This window comes from Narcine bancroftii, chromosome 13 (genome assembly GCF_036971445.1).
Source record: "Narcine bancroftii isolate sNarBan1 chromosome 13, sNarBan1.hap1, whole genome shotgun sequence".
NCBI classification, from domain to species: domain Eukaryota; kingdom Metazoa; phylum Chordata; class Chondrichthyes; order Torpediniformes; family Narcinidae; genus Narcine; species Narcine bancroftii.
The window spans coordinates 31,772,007-31,796,902 of NC_091481.1; the positions used below are offsets into that span (position 1 = coordinate 31,772,007).

General features: G+C 42.0%; 1 protein-coding gene across 1 annotated transcript in view; it reads right to left on the reverse strand.

Annotated features, from left to right (window-relative positions):
- Window positions 1–24,896, reverse strand: part of arhgef39 (Rho guanine nucleotide exchange factor (GEF) 39) — a 72,379-nt gene that overhangs the window by 37,160 nt on the left and 10,323 nt on the right. Inside the window, exons 2-3 of the mRNA XM_069907480.1 lie at window positions 1,489–1,679; window positions 1,287–1,381 (exon numbers count right to left, since the gene is read on the reverse strand). Of these exons, the coding sequence (XP_069763581.1) occupies window positions 1,287–1,381; window positions 1,489–1,638 (245 nt within the window). The 5' untranslated portion in view covers window positions 1,639–1,679. The remainder of the gene's footprint in view (window positions 1–1,286; window positions 1,382–1,488; window positions 1,680–24,896) is intronic.

A 24,896-nucleotide genomic window follows, 5' to 3' on the forward strand; every position in this document is an offset into this window, starting at 1 on the left:
ACCTGCACCACTCCCCCAACCCCCCGCCCCGGGTACATTTTGAACGGAGGAAAGAAACTGGAGAAAACCCACACAGACACGGAGAGAACGTACCCACGCCTTAGAGACAGTGCGGGACTTGAACCCTGGTCTGGGCCCGATCACTGGCACTAACCGCTATGCCAACCATGGTGCCGTATATAATTTGTAAGGATTTTTGCATCCCCCCTGGGTTTTCCCAGGATGCCCCAGTTTTGTTCAACGGATGTAAGGGATTAGTAGGTTAATTATTCACATGGGTATTTATGGACAGTGCAGGCTCCATCTCTGAAGTAAATTACATTTGATTCCCCGCATTAAATTATTGCTAGTTTTCAATAAGCCACCAGATAAAATGGCAAATAATAAATTTGGATTAAACCACTCACAGTCGTCCATCAGACTGCAATAAACCAAGCCTTTCAAGCACAGAACACTCCAGAAATAGCAGAAGCTGCAGAGAAGGTACATCAATGAAGATCAAATCCATTGATTGACTTTAAAACAGTGGTTCTCAACCTTTCTCTTCCCACTCACATTTCACTTTAAGTATTCCCTAGGCCATCGGTGTTCTGTGATCAGTAAGGGATTGCTTAAGGTGCTCTGTGAATGGGAAGGGAAGGTTGAGAACCACTGCTCTAGACCTAATTGTTACTGAAATATTTTGCTTGAGAAAAATTGTCATTGGCCCATTCCCTTTGGAGTGATGAAACTGTGCACATAACGAGTCAATGAGGGACGATTAAAACAGTGGTGAAACCCACTGAAACTTTTTCTTTCCACTCGCAGACCACCTTAAGCAATACTAATCACAGAGCACCGATGGCATAGGGAATACTTAAAGTGGTCTGTGAGTGAAAAGAAAGAGGCTGAGAAACACTGCTTTAAAACAAGGGTCATGTGATAGCTGGAGGAGTCAAGCCCACCCACCATTCAACATGGTCAAGGCTGATCTACACCGGCCTCACCAAAAATGGGACTCCTGCCCATTCAGGCAAACATAACTGATTCCTCGACTGGTCGAGCATCCAGTCCTTCTCAATGCATGCTTCACTCAATTCAACTGAAAACTCTGGGCCTCAGCTGTCCCTTTAAGAGTTTTAGCTTGTGTAAAGTGATCACGCATTTTGATTTTGCTCTTTGATTTTTATTTGCCTTTAACGTACCCTCAGGGCACTTGAAAGTGCTGCAGAAGCCACATATCAAGAAATCAACAACAGCGGTGCACTGAGAAAGAAGTTTAAAATTTGGATTTTAAAATAATTTACCCATTTACTGAATGTATGGACTTGAAGGTGCAAAATATGGCATCTCGAGCATCTGGTTGCAAAGTTCCCTTGGCCTTTAAAATCTCTATAAAATACTAAAAGACAAATCTGTTACATGGTCATAAGAATGTTTCTGAAAAGCAAGGCTGTGAATATGGCACGTGGTCATACATTTCTGCAGAGCTCTCCATTTCTTCCTTACCACTACAACCAACTCCAGCTGCTCGAAGTACCTCTGTTCAGTCTCAATTAATTCCTTTGCGGTCCGAATCCTCTTTCTTTCCCAGCGTGCTCTCTGCTCCTTCATGGCAGTCCCCCCTGGCAAGTATTTCAGCTGAGCGTGACTTGCCATTGGGGCTCTGGGTTGATCACTGGAGGGCAGTTATGGGGAAACTGTAATTACAAATCAACGGGAAGTGAAAAGAAATGCAAAACAAGCCCTTAATTTAATTTCCACGACTTACCACAAAAACACTCACTTTTGCAGGGAGAATATTTATTTTAAGCATGCTTTTCGCAAAATTGGCCAACATTTATGATTTTAAGTGATCGCGCCAGAATCTTCAGGATAAATGCTGTTTGTGTAGTAAAGACAGTCTCCAATTTATCCAACAGACAGCACTGCTGCAAAATAACAGTGCATTTCTATAATTGTGAATGGTCTACTTTTCGATGCTGTCCACGCATCGAGTCCACGCTGCTGAAGATCCAGCTGCGCTGGATGGGTCACGTCTCCAGAATGGAGGACCATCGCCTTCCCAAGATCGTATTATATGGCGAGCTCTCCACTGGCCACCGTGACAGAGGTGCACCAAAGAAAAGGTACAAGGACTGCCTAAAGAAATCTCTTGGTGCCTGCCACATTGACCACCGCCAGTGGGCTGATAACGCCTCAAACCGTGCATCTTGGCGCCTCACAGTTTGGCCTGCAGCAACCTCCTTTGAAGAAGACCGCAGAGCCCACCTCACTGACAAAAGGCAAAGGAGGAAAAACCCAACACCCAACCCCAACCAACCAATTTTCCCCTGCAACCGCGTCTGCATGTCCCGCATCGGACTTGACAGCCACAAACGAGCCTGCAGCTGACGTGGACTTTTTACCCCCTCCATAAATCTTCGTCCGCGAAGCCAAGCCAAAGAAGAATGGTCTACTTTTATCTGGAGAGGACAAGCAGCTTTATTTATACCCTTGACATTTCATACCATTTAAAAGACCAAACGCAGTGACCTTTGATTTTTTTTCCCCTCTGCTTTGCTTAGGGAGACTGACATTTGTAACCTGATCAGAAAAGTGCATTGATGAGGTCCCTTTACTGCTGATTTATGGTGGTGGAGCTGACAACTACCCAAGATTAACAATGCAGTAACAACCTCAGGAAGAATTATAAATCCACCAGACAAAATAACAATATTCATTTTGCCTTCACAAATAGTGAAGGGAAAGCAGGTGGAAGGTTTCAAGAAAACAAGTCCGAGCATTGTGAGAGAAAAAGCCACCAAAAAGAAGTGACAGATAAATCAAAGTATGCTTTTTTTTTTGCAAGACATCAAGTAATATCATTAAAATATACAGAAAGCTTGCATACTTCACTAACAGTAACTTGTGCCAGTGTGTATTGTGGCATGAGATCAATTGGCATATCATGGTAATATTTCGGCAGTAACTGATCTATAATGAATTTCTCTGTGGGAGGTAGACTTGTGAGATATGATTTCATGACTCACAAAAGCTGGCGTGACTAAGCGTCTGCAGGTCCAGTTTCAAAGGCTTTGGTCGCAGTAATTTTCTGGTTTGATTTCTCTAGTTTTCTTTCAAGCTTCACACTCTTGATCGTTTGGCTCTGCAGGTCAAAAGCCAAGCCCCGCTGCAGAACTGGAGCATTCAGGCTAACGTCACCACGAAATCTGATGAACAGGCTTCTCCTGTTGCCCATCACTACTCTTCAGCTAACAAATACGAATCCATCACCCGCTTTGGTGTTTACACAACAGTGCTGATCTTCAGAAATACTTAATTGGATGTTAAGTGCATTTCCAAGAGATGGGAGGTGATGCATCAATCAGATTTTTTCAAAATCCTGGAATTTATTTTCATCGTGAACATAAGTCACTACAGGTAGAAATAGTATTTACACTTTTTTTAACCAAGTGCTATTGTAACAGCACTGATTCACCACAGCTTACACACACACAAAAATACCCTCACCTGTTTCTTTCAGCACTGTGAAGTCAACTTTCTTTATTATTCACTAGACACCACATTGCATTCTTCAACTCCCCAAACACCTCACTGGCTCACAGCTACAAGGGTGATCCTGAAGCTCTCCTCCTGTGTCTGAGATCCATCTCCCATATACTGACGCTTGACGCACCCGTGCATATGCGCTATTATGTACCCCGTATACCATCTTTCAGCATTTTACAACCATTGAATTACTTTTGTAGGCAAAAGCAAAGACCATTTAGCACAGCATGATCCCAAAACCAATGAGTTATCAGGGGACCTGCCAATCTGTTGTCAATGGTGCTAGTTGAAGGCCAAAGGTTTAAGTTCACCACTTTCAATAAAACCATGAGATTTGTTTTATACCTGTTTAAATTTGCAAATAGATCTTCAATTTAAACATCTTTTGCAATACCTGGCACCTCCAAAAGTGCAGAAACTCCTCACCAGTGAGCATATCAATCAGGTCAGCTACTCTCCAAATAAACATGAGAACAGGTTTGAGAAGTGAGAGGCCTATTCATGTCCCCTTAAATATTATGCAAATTGTTCCCATTTTAATCTTTTTACAGAGGATAGGTCGTTGACGATGGTTGAGCCCAAAATACTGTCACCAGAAACTCCTGGCGCAGGGATTATCTAGATTGTTATTTATTTTGTCAGATGTTACTGAAACACACAGCATGGCACCAAAAGGTCAGCAAAGAGTTGCTACACTCCATGGTTCTCAACCTTTTTTCTTTCCACTCACATCCCACTTTAAGTAATCGCTAGGTCATCGGTGCTCTGTGGGTTGCTTAATGTGGGATGTGAGTGGGAAGAAAAGGATGAGAATCACTGCTCTAGACCCAATTCTTACTGAAATATTTTGCTGGAGAAAAATTGTCATTGGCCCATTTCCTTTGGAGTTCTGAAACTGTGCACATAACGAGTCAATGAGGGGGCGATTAAAACAATGGTTTTCAAACTTTTTCTTTCCACTCACATCCCACCTTAAGCAATCCCTTACTAATCACAGAGCACCTATGGCATAGGGAATACTTAAAGGGATGCGAGTGGAAAGAAAAAGGTTGAGAACCACTGTATCTACACAGTAACTTTCTACCCATTTGTCTTTTGCAATCCATATATAAACAAAAAACAAATCCCTTTTGAAATACTGCCACTAGCTTCAGACCAGTTGCTAAGCATCACAAATGCCATGAGGCCAACTCACGTAATTTTTTTTAAATGTAGAGTTTCAGACACTTGTAGCTCACGAGCCCTTTGCTGCCCCAAATTCCTAAATTAACCTAAACCCCCTGCATGATTTTGGAGGGTGGGAGGAAAGCAGAGGAAGCCAACACTGACATGGGGAGAATGTACAAACTCCTTTTTCACAGTGGCTGCTCCAAACCCAGGTTGTTGCCACTGTTTTAGCATGGCAATCATCTACATTAACTGTACTGCCCTTGTTTTGGTAGCCCTGGATGAGTGATAAAAGCTGGATGAGAAACAAGGCAAAGTGCCATTCAATATATTATTTTGCTTCAGTCAAAACCAGACAGGCCTCTTTCCGCATGGAATGATTGTTTCTCCTAACTTCAATTTGGAACTGAAAAATCTACGGAAATGAAGCAAGTGAAGTATTTCTTCCAGAATACGAAAGTGGCTGTACCACTTCTGGTTTTAGATGCTGGATTTTCTAATATTCAGCTAAAACAAACTGTCTGAGTAAAAAAAAAACTAAATAAATCTTGGTTGCAGCACTTAAAACGGAGCATTTTGATCTGATCTCAACAAACCATAAAGCAGCTTCTTTCCTTGGAGCCTAATAAAAGACGCAGCTTTTGAATTTGTTTTGGTCAAGCACATTTATAAATGCGTTTCAAGTTAAAATAGCAATTCTATCTTGAACAATAAGTGATTTTAAAGCAATACGAGTTGATGAAAACGTCTATCACCTCATGTCCACAGACAGGTCACAAAAGCTGTCAATTTCAACCTGCTCTGTAATTAAATACATCACTAATATAGATTTTTCCAAGATTGTCACTAGTTCTACAGACAGAAGGACTGAGACAATCACAGAGCTCAGCCTTGAAGGTTTTACCTTGGTTACACAAATCCAATAAATGAACACAATTCCCTAACATTTGAAATTCACAGATGAGTCTGCCTTTAGAAATATAATCCTACAAGACATTTTGAGCAGAATGTGAGCAAGAAATGATCCTAAACTTGAGACACCATGTTGACACTAATTTTTTTTGAAACTCACTCTGTAGTCCCAGCTCTCAAGTTTTATTTTCATTTATTTTAATAATGAATTAAATAATGAATTTGTTAAAATGATATGGATAATTACACAAAATTAATAAAACATTTAGTACATCAAAAGCATATAAGTGGAAAATCATATCCATAATTCATACTCCCAAGTTCTAAATATTTTTATATAACAAAAGCTAATAAAAACCTGAAGAAAAAAATAGAAACAATAAAAAAGGGAAAAAAATAATTAAAAGGAGAAAAACTCAACAGTGTTGCCAACTGCTATATACAATTAAAAAAATGAAGGTAGAAAAACAAAGCGTGAAAAAGGAAAAAATACGAGTCAGACAATTTAATTACATTGAAGTGAAATTATAAAGTAAGGAAGTGACTCCCATCAAAGTCTGAAATCTTATATCTGAATTATTAATTGAATAAGGAATTCTTTTCCATGTTCAAACAGGGCATGATTTCACGCAACCACTAATCGCGAGAAGGCGGGGCAGTATCCTTCCATTTAAGGGAAAAAAATATCGCACGCCTCGCCCAAAGAGATAGCACAACTCTGAGTCTCCCTCCTATTGTACTGAAGAGGATTTAGTATTAAATCTATATTAAAAATTTTTTGAAAAAGTATGGAAAACCTCTTCCAATATTTTTCTAGACTAGGACAAGTCCAGAACATACCAATTAATGACGCTTCTTCGCTCTTATGTCTGTCACAACAGGGACTCACATCACAGTAATAGTGAGACAATTTAACCTTAGACATAAGGTCTAAATACCCCACCTTAAAATGTAATAAACAATGATGGGCACAAAACGAAGAAGTATTAATCAATTTAAGAATTATGTCCCAATCCACATCTGATATAGTCAAATTTAGATCGTTTTCCCAAACATTTTTAATTTTAGCTCATGAAGTCTGTTTTAAACATAATTTCTCATAAATAACAAGATATTAAACCTTTGCAAGAAGACATTAAACTAAAACAAAACTCATGTACAAAATTTGAAGTTGAGATTCCCCAAGAAAATGCTAGAATTGAGATTTGGGTAGGTGAAGTTGCACAAATGATGCAAAATATCCATCAATGAAAAGATCCTTAACACTTTGAATACCCTCTCTATACCATCTCTGAAAAATAGCATCACGTAAAGAAGGTTGAAAAAAAATTATTGGATACGATAGGGCTTGAAAGAGAGAAGTTATTGTTGTTTGGATTCGTGTGGGTCCTACAGGTTAAGAACCAGACCAAAGTGCAGGTACAAAGCACACATTTATTTCAGGGGTGGAACTGAGTCAACAGGGTTGATATATCAAGCAAACTTCTACACGTACACACAATACACAGGGGGTAAATATACACTTTCGGATGACGAGGGGGAAACCGACAGAAACTGGGGAAGTTACAAGAGCATACACATTCAACAATCAGATCAAGGCGATGTTACATCCCCCTTGACCGGAACGGACATGGCTCTGCTACCCAGCCTCGAGACTCACCCCAACCCAGTGTGGAAGGTGCAACTTACATGACACGAGGAGTCGAAAGAGGCAGAACAAAGGGGGACATTGCTGAGTTTCTCCAGCACATTTGTGTCTACCACTTACTGATATTTTGTTCAACAGGATCATTTGGGTCTAGATCTAACCCAGTTTTAATCCGAATGTGGTATTAAAGAAGAGCAATGCAGGGTAGTGGGAAGTAAGTCCCTCTGATGTCGAGGCAACATTTGACCAACAGCAGAGGCAAGGAAATCTTAATCGGTGGTCAGGAGAGGGGCTGTAAAGAAGAATCTGTGGTCTTAACGAAAGCCAGAGATGGCACAGTTCAAACCCAGTTATTCTAACCCCAGGAATGCACTGCAAGAGCATCTCACGAAGGACTACTCAGTTGAACCATCTTTAGAGGATCCCGCAAAGACCTTCGCTTGATTATAAATCAGTGGTAAAGGTCTCAGCTGAGAGGTTCCATGCTAGCCAGCTCTGTTCAGGACTTGTCAATGGACCAACGCGCTATTTGGCCTGGTTCATGAAACACAATAGGAAATGATTGCCTCCGACAATGGAAAGCTCAGCTGCTCACTCCCTACTGTTGTATCTCTGGAGATTCAGAGGATGAAGCATGCAACTAGTTAGGGAGGTAGAGGAGGGCTTAAATAAATAAAATTATGAGAGGCAAAGATAGGGTAGGCAGTCCACGGAGTAAAAATATCAAATGCTAGATAACGTGTTTAAGGCAAGATGGGTGAAAGCTAAAGGGCATGAGCGGGTAGTGTTCTTTTTAAATATAGAGAAAGGTGGATGCCTGGAATGGGCTGCCAGGGGCAGAGGAGAGAGAACAACAGGCTTCTAGATAAACAGATGGATACACTGGGAATAAAGGAAGGGCCGTCACGTGCAAGCAGCCCAAAAGCTTTGGTTTAATTTGGTACCAGGTTCGGCACAGACACTGTGGGCCGAAGGGCCCGTTTCTGTGCTGTACTATTCCAATGTTAACAGCATTAACTTGAACCACCCTTGCACAAAAATCAGGACAAGCTCCTCAACACCTTTTTGCAATATTTTTTATTGTGTTTAACAATATTAATGATAACATAAATCAAGTCATGGAATCGCCACATATCGATTGCAAATTAGAAGTAGAACCATAATTATTACATTAACTTATTTCATTCAAGACATCAAATTCTATAATTATAATAATTAAACAATGAAAGCACAACTCGTTCTATGTCCAAAATCAATATTGAATACAAAAATTATACAAATAATACTCAAAATTCCCTTATACAAGATATTTTATACTTCTCTAATATGATCATGTTGTTCTGTGATATGATCCGTCATCTGCAGTTAAACCCCACCCCCCTTTATTTATCAGACTTAATAATGAAAAGTTTAAAAAAAAATTCTCCCTATTAATCTATCCCCCAAAAACTAAGATTCTCCACTGGATTGAGGGCAGACACTGCTCTTCAAGAAATAAAAACAAATAGAGCAATCAAAGGACATGGCCACTTAAATCATTTCCACCATCTAGAACGACTGTGATGAGTGCAATGAACTCACACCACTGGCCCAGATGGCTGCAGTCACAGTAGTTCTTTCCCTTCTAGGGCCAAGTGTTCACAAAATCTTCCCCCTCTATGAAACTGGAATAAATACGATCCACAGAGTGGAACGCAACCACAGCACTGGCCGGGCGGGTTTCCCGAAGAGGTTCTCCCTTCCCTGTGACCGTCACCTGGGGCAACAAGCAGAGCCATTTCCTGGGGACACCGGTCCCCCTCAGGCTCCCCCAAGAGGGACAACACGCCATTCTGAACTGGATGCGCACCGTTACCTTTTCTTCCGCAGCTTCCAGTCCGACACCACTGAAGTCACGAGGCTCAAACTGCGGCAACTGAGGCGCAAACTTGCTTAAAGAATTCCTTTCAGCTCAGCAAAAGAAAACATTAGTGACCATCATCATAATTCAGAGCGAGCACCTACACATGAAACCGAATTATTTAAAAACTGAATGAGAGACCTGGAATTTTGTCACATTTAACTATTGGGCACATTTCTGGAAAGGCATCATGTAAAAAAAATAAGCGCAAAGGAGACAATCAAGTGCTGCTTGATCTGTTTCAGGATTACATTGACTGAACGTTGCTTTATATTCAGTTTATGAACTGATAGAACATCTGGTCGAGATACAAAGAACATAATCAGAGAATAAATTAACCTAAGGGAAAAGAGCATTTCCTGCAATATTTAAATGAAATGCCAACTTTCCTCAATTTACTTGTTTTCCATCAAAAACCACAGAATTAAAACAAAGATCACCACGTACGTGAACAGGAGAGGCTGGAATATATCAATCCTTTCATAATTGAAAGGGCTGAGCCGCACTGAAATTTTATCAGGTCCCCATAATTTGCTGGATAAATCGGTCCTGCAGGACATAGTTACACAACAGCAGTTGCCGGTAATGGCCACTGGCAATAAGTCTCACATAATGCATTAAATGAGCAAAAATTACCCTTAAAAAAAAAAGGCTGGACGGTCAAATTCCTATTGACAAAACCCATAGACAGTTAGCCACCTGTGGATAGCCTATGTCCAAAAGGATGCATCATGGTTCTAATTGAGGCTCCGTGAAACCTTCCCAGATAATGTCACAACAATTAAAATAAATAAATAAGCCAGATCATAGTTCCACATCAAACAGATAACAGTTTACATAGATGTTCTATTACTTTTCTCTGGGTCCAAGTGAGAATTCAGCACCAGGCAAACAAAATTCAGTGATTCAATTTCCAAGCTTCTTCCCACAACAACCCTTAAATAATCCATCCCTATTCTCACTAACTGCCTAGTCATCTGTTATTTACGGGTCTGTGGCATGAAATAAGAAATTTCAGATGAACTGTGCATTTCATTCATAAAGTGGGGAAAAAAATTAATATGTTTGACAAAACAAGTCACCACGTCTCCTTGTGCATTCTGTACACACAGCTCGACAGAAACATCAATCTCGGTAATAAATTTTTGCTTCCTGTGTGCAGCGAGAATTCAGTGTCAACGGTTCCTTGCTTCCAGTTGTAAAGCCTGCTAAAAGGTTTTTAGACTTGCACTGTTGAATATGTTAAAAGAATGACTTATCATTTTCCATCAATAACTGAGCACCAGAAGTGCAGCAAAAGGTGGTGGCCTCCCAACCCCTTGCTCACGTCCCCAGTGTTAAAGAGTGATCACAAAATTCTCAGGTTTTCAGTCTTTTTTCTCCACAGCACATCAGGCCTTTTGACCCATTCCAATGTCTTTTGGCAATTTATGAAGAGCTCAGGAAGGGGACTGGGAACGATAGTTGATAGGGAATGCTGGGACCATGGTACCAGGTCAGAGGAACAGGGAAACTTGGATACAGTAAAATCCCCATGAATTCAAGCAATCAGCAAAATTTAAAAAAAATATTTCTTAGAGTTCAATATAATCTCATATACATGTTGCATTAACATAAAAGAAGGAAAATTACAATGAAACTATATATAACTGTTAAAAATGCTCTAATTAACAGTTTACCATTATTAACTAATGTTATTAAGATGAAAAATAAAACTCACATGAATTACTTTATAAGCAATCTGCTCATAATTTGGTAAAATATCATTAATATTAATCTAGAACCATCATATATAAACTCCAATTAATCAGCTTATATTATGAAACCAAAAAAACTAAAAACTAAACTAATGCTAATCAAGGAAATAAATTAATTTTAAAAGTTAAAATGAATACAAAGAAATTTATAAAGACTTTTGTGGCAGCTACTACGGTAGAGCTACTAAAGTTATACACACACGCCAGATTGGTCAACACAAGACCGACTTTATTCACTTCTTTTATACCCTGCACAGGACATGGCCACTGGAGTGCTTCCGATCTGCGGAACCGGCAGGTTCACATCGATCTTTGTGGGCGTCCCGCGCCTTCCGGCAGGATACTCGGCAGGACAGTGTGCCGTTCTCCAGCATGCAGTACCGCTCCGTTAGGTAAGTATTCGCCTGCTTGTATAGTTGTTCCGCGGTTCTGCGAACCGTGCCGGCAACGGTTTGTGACACCCTGCTGCGCGCTCACTCGGCCCGCTACACGTTAAAGTAAACGTTCTCCAAAGCAACACACAAAGCCTTGTTGAAGATGGGAGAAAATATTCAGCCAGTGGAGCTTCCCGATCATGCCCTGCGGGCTGCAGCTGATTGAATGAAATGGTATTACCCAGGATGAAGAACCAGCTCGCTGCTGGGGCGACTCTCCCAAATTATCTCCCTATCATTGCCTAGTAAGAGTTTTCATAGGTGCATCATTCCCTGCAAGTGATGTCACAGCTAGATAGAGTTGTAAAGAGAGCTTTTGGCATATTGGCCTTCATAAATCAAAGTACTGAGTACAGGAATTGGGAAGTTGTGGTAAAGTTGTATAAGACATAGGTGAGGCCAAGTTTAGAGTATTGTGTGTCACCCAACTACAGGAAAGGTATCAATAATATTGAAAGAGGGCAGATACGATTTACTAGGATGTTGCCCAGACATTCCCTGGAGCATAGAAGAATGATGGAGGCATTGAAAATTATGAGGGCCATAGACAGAGTAAATGTAGATAGGCTTTTTCCACTGAGGGTAGGTGAGATACAAACTAGAGGACATGGGTGAAGGGAGAAAGGGGAAAAGTTTAGGGCGAACAGGAGGAGGATCTTCTTCACACAGTGAGTGGTGGGAGCGTGGAACGAGCTGCCAGCTGAATGCGGACTCATTAACGTTTAAGAAGAATTTGGACCATGGATGGGAGGGGTATGGAGGTGCCAGGCAGAAACATAATTTGGCACAGGCAGGAAGGGCCAAAGGGCCTTTTTCTGTGCTACAATGTTCTATGGCTCTATAGAACATTATTAAGTATATCAGTAAGGCTTTATCTGTAAACTTGGGGGAGAGGGGGAGTTAATCATGCCAGTGGCGCAGTTAGCACATTGCAACCCCAGCGACCGGGCATATTAGTCAGGCAATTTAAGAGTCTCAGGCAACCGGAAAAATTGCATATCCGGCAAATGCAATCTCCATAGGTGCCAGATACTGGCAGTTTTACTGTATTGCAATGATGCTTTATTCCTGACCAGACACTGCAATTGGATCATCTTGAGAGTGTCTAATATTAAGGAACAGTAAACCCAAGAAGCACTCAAAACCACCACATTCCGACAAATGGAAATCAGATCTACGAAGCACCGTAATTTAACCAAGTTTCGACCTGTACGTCAGTGGTAAAAAAAAAGTTCAAACAGCTTCCCTGTCACTACACAACACTAACAATTGTCCACATTATGGGCAGCAATCTTAGCCATTTGGTCAACAAAACCTTTGCTCCTACGCCAAAATTCAATAAACAGTCCAAAATTCCATAATCACGTTAGCAGGTGAGAACTGCAGGGCATATGGGTACAATGTAAACTGTTACCTCCAGAAATTAGAGACATGATGCATGAACAATTGTAAAATGTGATCTGGCATGGATGGGCTTCAACAGCAAGCTCTCTTGTAGTACTTTCAGATATCAAGTTAATTCAATTCACAAAATATTCCAGAAATTGAGAACAAACTGAACCATTTTCTTGCTACAGCAAATATCAGCCAAGACTTCCAGGTACAAAACTGGAGCAGCATTGAAGCTGACTGGAGAAAACTCGGGTCTTCTGTTTAATATAAAATCGTTCGAAGACCACACAGCATCAGATATTTACTTAGATGTTCATCTGAATGCTCTTTCACCTCAATTAGTTCAAGCAGATGATTTCCTCTCAATGTCAGGAAGCCGAGCTGTAGGTGGTAATTGGCTTCTGAAGGAAATGTATACTGAGGTGGTGAGGAAATGCAAATATTCCCTGACTAATCTTCCTCTCCTTTGCAGAATTTTCTTCCATTCTCATGTGCCTGCTGTGGCTGGGTCTTGTACTGGCCAAAAGAGACAACGTAGAATGATCATTCTTTCTGAAGCACCAGTAATTTCCCTGAAGTACTCACCTTCTTTATCCTCAGGAGACCACGTAATATAGGTCCATTGGCAAATTCCCCGCGCCCTTCAGCCACTCATCTGCACTGCTTGTGTTTATCAAATCCCTCTCCTATTACCGACTCACTTAATGTTCTCCGTGTTTAAGCAAATCAAAATATAAAGGACAAAATACAGTACAACTCCAATTATCCAAAATGGCTTATGTCGGATAAATTTGTTTTTGGATAACTGGTCAGTTTTTTTTTAAAAACAGAGCAGTAACAACAGCAAATCACTTGCAACAGTGATTTAAAACAACAAACAACAAGGGAAGGCTTTTTAAAGCATTAAAATAATGTTTAAGTCTCACTTTAAAAAATGTTGGCTGCCGTCGATCACTGGTACCTCCCCAGCGAGGCAGCGCTCCTGCTGGGAGCCCGACGCACTCGCTCCTGCCCGGGATGCTGCCGGGACAAGGGATTCTTCCAATCGCTTACGGCTGGGAGACAGTGGCACGCAGTTTGAGGAGGGTGGGAGAGAAAAGTCAACAGGGGAAGGTAGAGATGGAAAGTGAGAGGGGAGGGTTATTAAAACGAGGACAATCGTTGTTCTAATTTTACGTTGAGTGAATTTTTTTCCCGCAACTTGTGAGTCAGTTCGGCTCCAAAAAAAATTCAGATAAATCAGAATTTTGGAGAATCTGATTTCAGGTAATCGGAGTTGTACTGTACACCATTCTCCACGTTAGGAGGCGAAATGGCACAAAAGTGCAATTTAGTCAAAGTTAATTTCAACTGGAGGTCAACCTTAAAAGATGAGCTGACTGAGAAAAGGAGGGAACAAAGCCTTGTGTTCTAGCTTCCTGCATCAACACAAGTTTCACACTTCTTTCTATCAGACACATTACCATAACCCAGAGGTTTTCAACCTTTTTTTCTCACTCACATACCACTTTAAGTATTCCCTATGCTATCAGTGCTCTGTGATCAATAAAGGATTGCTTAAGGTGGGATGTGAGTGGGAAGGGAAGGTTGAGAATCACAGTTCTAGATTGTTGCTGAAATATTTTGCTTGAGAAAAATTGTCATTGGTCCATTTCCTTTGGAGTTCTGAAACTGTGCACATAACGAGTCAATGAGGTATAATTAAAACAGTAGTTTTCAAACTTTTTCTTTCTAACGACATACCACCTTAAGCAATCCCTTACTAATCACAGAGCACCTATGGCATAGGGAATACTTAAAGTGGTATAGGATTAGAAAGAAAAAGATTGAGAACCACTGGCCTCCAACAGGACACCTGTCAACCCCCAAAATTCAAGTTCACATGTACTTTATAGAATGGGATGATTCAATGCAACATAGAAAGTTAATTATCTCCATTACAAAAGGCCACAGCACATTTTATGAGTTCAACTGAAGTTTTTTTAAAAATATATAAACACAGAATTGTGGGTGCCTGGCACACATTGTCAGGGTTGGTGGTGGAGGCTGGAACAATAGGAGCATTGAAGAGACTCTAAGCCTGGGTCAGCACAGCATCATGGGCCAAAGGGCCTGTACTGTGCTTAATGCTTTTATTTGCTTAAAAATACACAGGCCATTTCAGCTCACAAGTCCATGCCACCCAATTTACATCCAATTAACCTACAACCCCGCTATGTTTTGAATGGTGGGAGGAAACCGGAGCCCCCGGGGGAAAAAAATCCCACTCGGACACTGAGAGAACATACAAACTCCTTACAGACAGCACAGGATTCAAGTCGCTGGCGCTGTAAAGGCATTATGTTAACCGTGCTGCCCTGTTCTAGTCTGAGAACAACAGATTCCTAAATCCAGTTCTCCCACTGAGCATCCGCTAATTTGTTCTTTCCCTTTCACGCTTCCAAATTATTCTTCTGCTCTTTTTCAAATCTTATCCCAACCTCCCTCTTCAAACTGGTCCGAGCTATGTCGGTCTGACCAGAATACGGAACTGGGTCTTAACCACTAGAACCATCCTTTACCCGTCTTCTATCTGCAGACACCGACAGTCAATTTGCAGAGTACAAATTCCTGCAATAGAAATTGCCATATTCCCAATGACAAGCTCAGACTGTAATTTTACCCTCTCCTCCCTTTGTAGTGGGTGCTCTTGCAAGCTTCACTAGTCTATGGCTGTTCATATCAATTGTGCTTCCTAATTCTTTGAAGACGCACATACAAATGGTCTGGTCCATGCACTTCAAGAGCTTGTATTCATTGTCCTAGGGCAGTTTGGACAGAAAGCCAACGGAGCTGTGGATTTGGTAAAGAGGAGTTGGTGATGGTAACAGACGCTTTTGGCCCACGCCACCCAAATAACCTACATTGCCTGGCATGCTTTTGAATGATGGGAGGAAACCAGAGCACGCAGAGTACGCACAAACTCCTTACAGAGAGCGTGGGATTCGAACTCCAGCTCCGATCGCTGGCACTGTAGCAGCATGGCGCTAACCATGCTGCCATTTTTATGCAAACTGGGCGGGGAAGGAAACTGCCTTTTTCTTTCCCTTTAGCACATTTTTGAATCAAACTGTCATCTCAGGAGGTTAGTTACATCATCACAACTTTTAATTCCAATTGTATTTTGGTAATTGCCTTCAAGTTTCCCAACTGCAGTAGTGGGAACATGAATGGATATCTCAAGGTCCCTTTGATTTCCAGTCTCTTGTAACCATCTTGATCTCTAAACTCATTCTGATTTTACATTATGAAAAGCAGAAACAAATCAGAACTTAATCTGATTATAGACCCCTTGCTCACATCCAGGAGCCTGGACCATTGATCTGAAGACATCTTCAAATCCCAACATGACAGCCCTAGAATCTGAATTCAAATAAAAAACCTGTTACTGAAAATGGTAACCACTGAAATCCTAAGATTGATGTGAAAACCTCGGGTTCATTAATGTCCTAAAATTGCCCATATGCAGCACCAAAGTCACGAACTTAGTTGACTTTCAACTCCCTTGACAGCTCAGGGACAACTAGAGTTGGAAAATAAACACCACGAGTAAACATTTCAGTTTTATGGCAAAAAAGTTTTCAATCATATCACCGGTACTTACTGAACACAAAACCCAGTGTCAAACAAACAGAAAACCAGCATCAATTCAATCTGGGGAAAATGTGAAACATATGCCAGTCAGTTCCTCAATTGTATAAGATGTTATGATATTAAAATTCCATCAGCTACAAGAAAAGTGCAGAGAACAAAACAAAGGACTCTACATCACCTTTGTTGACCTCACCAAAGCCTTCGACACTGTGAGCAGGAAAGGGCTTTGGCAAATACTAGAGCGCCTCGGATGCCCCCCAAAGTTCCTCAACATGGTTATCCAACTGCATGAAAACCAACAAGGTCGGGTCAGATACAGCAATGAGCTCTCTGAACCCTTCTCCATTAACAATGGCGTGAAGCAAGGCTGCGTTCTCGCACCAACCCTCTTTTCAATCTTCTTCAGCATGATGCTGAAACAAGCCATGAAAGACCTCAACAATGAAGACGCTGTTTACATCCGGTACCGCACGGATGGCAGTCTCTTCAATCTGAAGCGCTTGCAAGCTCACACCAAGACACAAGAGCAACTTGTCCGTGAACTACTCTTTGCAGATGATGCCGCTTTAGTTGCCCATTCAGAGCCAGCTCTTCAGCGCTTGACGACCTGTTTTGCGGAAACTGCCAAAATGTTTGGCCTGGAAGTCAGCCTGAATAAAACTGAGGTCCTCCATCAGCCAGCTCCCCAACATGACTACCAGCGCACAAAACTCAAAACGGTCAACCAGTTTACCTATCTCGGCTGCATCATTTCATCAGATGCAAGGATCGACAACGAGATAGACAACAGACTCTCAAGGCAAATAGCGCCTGGAAAAACAACCTACTGAAAAACCTCACAAAGATTAGCGTATACAGAGCCGTTGTCATACCCACACTCCTGTTCGGCTCCGAATCATGGGTCCTCTACCGGCATCACTTACGGCTCCTAGAACGCTTCCACCAGCGTTGTCTCCGCTCCATCCTCAACATTCATTGGAGCGACTTCATCCCTAACATCGAAGTACTCGAGATGGCAGAGAGGCCGACAGCATCGAATCCACGCTGCTGAAGATCCAACTGCGCTGGGTAGGTCACATCTCCAGAATGGAGGACCATCGCCTTCCCAAGATCATGTTATATGGCGAGCTCTCCACTGGCCACCGTGACAGAGGTGCACCAAAGAAGAGGTACAAGGACTGCCTAAAGAAATCTCTTGGTGCCTGCCACATTGACCACTGCCAGTGAGCTGATCTCGCCTCAAACCGTGCATCTTGGTGCCTCACAGTTCGGCGGGCAGCAAGCTTCTTTGAAGAAGACCGCAGAGCCCACCTCACTGGCAAAAGACAAAGGAGGAAAAATCCAACACCCAACCCCAACCAACCAATTTTCCCCTGCAACCGCTGCAACCGTGTCTGCCTGTCCCACATCAGACTTGTCAGCCACAAACGAGCCTGCAGCTGACGTGGACATTACCCCTCCATAAATCTTCATCCGCGAAGCCAAGCCAAAGAAAAAAGAAGTTTCTTTAAGTAAATTCAAGCACATATTTCTATTTTTTAAACCTAGATCCTGACCTCAAAGTATTGAAATATACAGCGCAGTTATCAGAATCAAGAAATAATGTTTAAACTTAAAATAAATGACAGAATATTTACTTTCTTTGAAGATGGGGCAATTTCAAAGCATCATAAAGCACCTAAACCATGTTTTAACGGGTAAAACTGGATTAAATCTGCAAATTTCTTCAAAACAGTAAGTCAAATACCACCGTCGACTTATACGAGCAAAATTATTTCACAAAATTCCAAGCCAGTTGTCATGTTCACTGTACCATTTTAGATCCGGTGGCATTTCCTCATCAGAGGGTTTCAATATCATCTGGATACATTTTTCCAACAGACTTTTAGGGCAAAAAAAAAGCCCCACACCTAAGCAAGACAATTATGAGTGAATTCTCATCCCTCAATACCGAGAGAGAGTGGCAACTCAATGGGAGCAGCTAAAAATGATTGCATCACAGACTCTCACAGGAGTCACTGAAAGACAGACGAATGGATTGAAAACTTGACCCTCAGATGCATGTCCCTGTACACAGTCAGCTCCTATATTCAGAACAGTAGGAATCAAATGATTCTTTGGAGCACTTTTTTCAAAAAATTCTATCCAATAATCTCCTTATCGATGAAACTGCCTAAAGATGGTCTTAAATCGTGGAGTCAACTAATTCCATGTTTTTTTTTCTTCTTTGTGGGACATCAGGTTATTCAATCCCCAGAACCCCTAACACACCCACAACCTTGCAATTTTGTGATCAGTATACATGGAGCAATGGGAAAATATGATTCATTCAGCTTCAAAAAGCAGTGCATTTCAGTATACCATGCTTCCCTGCTCACTCGCGCATCATTACCCATCTCCCTCAGCCTCTTTCATTCCTACCTTATTCCACAAGAAGTCTCCAAACTTAGGGATTTAATATAGGCACAATATCCTGTACATGTTTGACTCAATGAAATGTGTCAATTGGTTAGGAGTTGCTCCAGCCCGCTGCCAAGCTCTTCCCTCTAGATTGCTGGTTACTGGTTTACCCGAGATTACCAAACTTTGACTGTAATAAATCACTGCTGGAAGTAAAGCCAAGAACGTTTGTGTGTGTATTTAATAATCATTGCACTAAATGAGTTCAAAAATAAAAAGTCTGCCTTCCCTCATATAATACAGTAAAAGGCAATATTGGCACACCTCGCCGTTAGTTCGCCAATCACGCCACATGCAATCTCAAGCAACCAGAAAATGTACTTATCCGGCATTTACCAATTCCCCATGGGTGCCGGATACCAGGGGTTTTAACTGTATTACTAGTTTTCCACAGCTATCTTTTCTGCCGCAAGGCAAAGAAAATGCGGATACTGCAAATCTGAAACTGAAGCCAAAAAAGAACACTCAAGGCATGGGTTACTTCATTACAAACACTCAACACTCTACTGACTCTGGGCATGGGTTACTTCATTACAAACACTCAACACTCTACTGACTCTGGGCATGGGTTACTTCATTACAAACACTCAACACTCTACTGACTCTGGGCATGGGTTACTTCATTACAAACACTCAACACTCTACTGACTCTGGGCATGGGTTACTTCATTACAAACACTCAACACTCTACTGACTCTGGGCATGGGTTACTTCATTACAAACACTCAACACTCTACTGACTCTGGGCATGGGTTACTTCATTACAAACACTCAACACTCTACTGACTCTGGGCATGGGTTACTTCATTACAAACACTCAACACTCTACTGACTCTGGGCATGGGTTACTTCATTACAAACACTCAACACTCTACTGACTCTGGGCATGGGTTACTTCATTACAAACACTCAACACTCTACTGACTCTGGGCATGGGTTACTTCATTACAAACACTCAACACTCTACTGACTCTGGGCATGGGTTACTTCATTACAAACACTCAACACTCTACTGACTCTGGGCATGGGTTACTTCATTACAAACACTCAACACTCTACTGACTCTGGGCATGGGTTACTTCATTACAAACACTCAACACTCTACTGACTCTGGGCATGGGTTACTTCATTACAAACACTCAACACTCTACTGACTCTGGGCATGGGTTACTTCATTACAAACACTCAACACTCTACTGACTCTGGGCATGGGTTACTTCATTACAAACACTCAACACTCTACTGACTCTGGGCATGGGTTACTTCATTATCTGAACCTCTACAAGGGAATTGAGCATTGTGCAATCACCAGCAAACATCCCTACTTCTAACTTTTAATAGAAGAAGGGATATTAATGAAGCTGAACCTCAGTCACTGCCCCAAGTGATCCCCTGCAACTATGATTAACTTTCAACAACCTTGCTGATTAACCATCAAATTTTATGAATTGCAAATCTTTTGGATGCCAGTTTCATAGAATAAGGAACCATGAAATCAGCCCACTTCAACTGCTTGCCTATTTTCCTTCCAATGCCAGGATAATTCACTAGAACGGACATGATGGTAACAGATCCACTGGATCAAGAGGGCGTACCACGGTTCATACAGATAAGTTGGTCACAATGTAATGAGGAGCTCAGCAAAATCTCATTTTAAACCCAGAGGATACGAATGATGTGGAAAGCGCCCATATAGATGGTCAAACACCATCAACATATTGGCCTTCATTAATTGTGTTGGCCTTCATTAATCGTGGAATTGAATTTAGGAGCCGAGAGGTAATGTTGCAGCTCTATAGTCCAAATGGTCAGACCCCATTTGGAGTACTGTGTGCAGTTCTGGTCACCTCACTACCCGAAGGACATGGAAGCCGTAGAAAGGGTGCAGAGGAGATTTACAAGATGTGGCGTGTTTAGGCGAGAAGGCCTTATGAAAATAGGTCAAGTGAACTCAGCCTTTTCTCCATGGAGCAGCGGAGGATGAGAGGTGACCTGATAGAGGTGCTTAAGATGATGAGAGGCATTGATCATGTCGATTGTCAGAGGCTTTTTCCCAGGACTGAAATGGTTGCCACAAGAGGACACAGGTTTAAGGTGCTGGGAAGTAGGTACAGAGGAGATGTCAGGGGTGATTTATTTATTTGGATATTTTATTTTGATATTTCTTAAATATACATAATAAAATCTTCAACATTACAATATATTAAACTTTTTCCATATTAAAAAAAGAGAAAAACCACTTTTACAAATACAAATCCATACACTGTCAAGAGTTCACACCTATATTAATCATTTAAAAAATCTATCCGGGGAAGTTTATACTATAGCCACATCTGTAATTATCCTGTTCTTTAAACTTGTAATGGGGCCCCTATATGGTCCAAATTAAACGCAGAGAGTGGTGGGTGCGCAGAATGGGCTGCCAGCAACTGTAGTGGAGGCAGATACGATAGGGGCCTTTAAGAAACTTTTGAAACATAGAAGATAGGAGCAGGAGTAGGTCATTCGACCCTTCAAGCCTGCTCCGCCATTCAACAAGATCATGGCTGATCTTAAAGTTCAGTACCCCGTCCCCACCTTCTCTCCGTAACCTTTAATACCCTTATACTGAAGAAATATATCTAATTCCCTCTTAAATAGATTTAATAAACCTGCCTCTACTGCCCTCTGTGGCAATAAATTCCACAGATTCACCACCCTCTGGGTAAAGAAATTCCTCCTCATCTTGGTCCTAAATGGTTTGCCTATTATCCTCAAACCATGGCCCCGGGTTCTGGATTTTCCCATCCTTGGAAACATCCCATCTGCATCCACTCTGTCCAGTCCTGACAGAATTTTATATGTCTCTATGAGATCCCCTCTCAATCTTCTAAACTCCAGGGAGTACAATCCCAATTTGCGCAATCTTTCCTCATAAGTCATTCCTGCCATTCCAGGTATCAGCCTGGTGAATCGCCTCTGCATTCCCTCCATTGCAAGAACATCCTTCCTTAGATAAGGTGACCAAAACTGCACACAATACTCCAGGTGTGGTCTCACCAAGGCCCTGTACAGCTGCAGTAAGGTATCCTTGTTCCTATACTCAAACCCTCTTGATATGAAGGCCAACATACCATTTGCCTTTTTAACCGCCTGCTGTACCTGCATGCTCGCCTTCAGAGACTGATGTACAAGTACCCCTAGGTCTCTCTGCACTTCCCCATCTCTTAATCTATTGCCATTCAATTAGTAATCTGCCCTCCGGTTTGTATTACCAAAGTGGATAACCTCACATTTATCCACATTGTAGAGCATTTGCCATGTATCTGCCCAGTCCCTCAATTTATCCAAATCACACTGGAGCTTCCTGACCCCCTCTTCTGTGCACACAACCCCTCCTAGCTTAGTGTCATCTGCAAATTTGGAGATATTACATCCAATCCCCTCATCCAGATCATTAATGTAAATTGTGAACAGCTGGGGTCCCAGTACAGATCCCTGTGGTACCCCACTGGTCACCACCTGCCACTCAGAAAACATGCCATTTATCCCAACTCTCTGGCTTCTACCTGCCAGCCAGTTCTCAATCCACATCAATACTTTGCCCCCAATCCCATGAGCCTTGATTTTGGAAGCCAATCGTTTATGCGGGACCTTATCGAAGGCCTTTTGGAAGTCAAGGTACACCACATCCACTGGCTCTCCCCCATCTATTTTATCTGTCACCATCTCAAAGAATTCCAATAGATTTGTCAAGCACGATTTACCTTTTGTAAATCCATGTTGACTCCGTCCGATCCCTTCTCTGCTAGTCATATGCTCCGCTATTACATCCTTAATAATGGATTCCATCATTTTACCCACTACTGATGTAAGGCTCACAGGCCGATAATTCCCCGCTTTTTCTCTACCCCTCTTTTTAAATAGTGGGGTAACATTAGCTACCCTCCAATCCATGGGTACTGATCCTGAGTCTATCGAGTTCTGGAAAATAATTCTTAAAGCATCTGCTATCTGAATGGCCACTTCCTTGAGTACCCTAGGATGTAGATTATCAGGCCCTTGGGATTTATCTGCCTTCAATCCCATCAATTTCCCAAGACCATGTCCTTAGAGATACTGATTTCTTTCAGTTCCTCCCTTGCATTAGTCTCTATGTTTCCCAACATCCTTGGGAGGTTATTTGTATCCTCTCTTGTAAAAAACAGAATTAAAGTAAGAATTTAATTTTGGATAGGTACACAGCTTAGAAAAATAGAAGGCTAAGGGAAAGCCTAGTAATTTCTAAGATAGGGACATGTTTGGCACAACTTTGTGGCTGAAATAACTTTTCTATGTTCTAATAAGTTTTAGGGCCAGGGATAAAGGATAAAGAAGGAACAAAATATCCTTCAAGTTTAGAGAAGGCAAGATTAAAAGAGCAAAACCTGTAGAATGGCAAAAAACAGTTGGGATGAATGGCCTGCTATTGCCCAGTAAATTGTGTGACTGGCTGTGCATCATAAGCCCCGTTCACATTTGCAAGTGATCCCAATTGGCCTTTAAAGTGGCAAGTGGCAAAATCAGCTCCACACCGGCCGGCATCAGATGACGTCATCTCACACCAGGGATTGACAGCCTCGACCCCTAGTATAATCCCCGGTGTCCGCAGATGCCGGCATTGCAATCAGGCAAGTGTGAAAGGGATAATTGCATTGTGAGATTGAAATGACCCAAGTTTTTGTGTGAATGCAAGAAGATTAAAATGAAGGTATAAACTTTGCCATGGGAAAGTCACAGTGGAGGAGAGAGAGAGTGAGAGGAAATAAATAGCAAAACAGCGAGGGAAAATTGGTAGCACTATAGCTTTCAATTTATAAAGACTGTGGGAGAAAAAAGCAATGGCGGACCAGATTTCCCAGTATGCCATTTGACACAGAAACCCCACCTTGAATGCTCCATGCATGCAGCCAGGCATACAGCCATTTTTGTGCTGCATGGAATTCTGCAAAGGCAGGCCTGCCATCGCTTTCCCCTGCCCCCCCACCCCCCCGCAGAGTTTATAAATTGTGCTCTATAGTGCTACCAACTTTCCTTCGCTGTATAAATTGCATGTGATAACGCTACCAACTTTCCCATGCTGTATAAATTGCACGCAATAACGCTACCAACTTTCCCACGCTGTTTAAAAATTGTCCGCTATTATTATTTATTGCTCGCACTTTCCCACGGTCCCTTATAAAGGTTTCTCCTAAATAGAATACCCAGTGTAGCAGAGAATATCCTCCCAGAATCACAGTGCGGCTTTCGCGCAAACAGAGGAACCACTGACATGGTCTTTACCCTCAGACAGCTCCAAGAAAAGTGCAGAGAACAAAACAAAGGACTCTACATCACCTTTGTTGACCTCACCAAAGCCTTAGACACCGTGAGCAGGAAAGGGCTTTGGCAAATACTAGAGCGCATCGGATGCCCCCCAAAGTTCCTCAACATAATTATCCAACTGCACGAAAACCAACAAGGTCGGGTCAGATACAGCAATGAGCTCTCTGAACCCTTCTCCATTAACAATGGCGTGAAGCAAGGCTGTGTTCTCGCACCAACCCTCTTTTCAATCTTCTTCAGCATGATGCTGAACCAAGCCATGAAAGACCCCAACAATGAAGACGCTGTTTACATCCGGTACCGCACGGATGGCAGCCTCTTCTATCTGAGGCGCCTGCAAGCTCACACCAAGACACAAGAGAAACTTGTCCGTGAACTACTCTTTGCAGACGTTGCTGCTTTAGTTGCCCATTCAGAGCCAGCTCTTCAGCGCTTGACGTCCTGTTTTGCGGAAACTGCCAAAATGTTTGGCCTGGAAGTCAGCCTGAAGAAAACGGAGGTCCTCCATCACCATGACTACCAGCACCCCCACATCTCCATCGGGCACACAAAACTCAAAACGGTCAACCAGTTTACCTATCTCGGCTGCATCATTTCATCAGATGCAAGGATCAACAACGAGATAGACAACAGACTCGCCAAGGCAAATAGCGCCTTTGGAAGACTACACAAAAGAGTCTGGAAAAACAACCAACTGAAAATCTTCACAAAGATAAGCG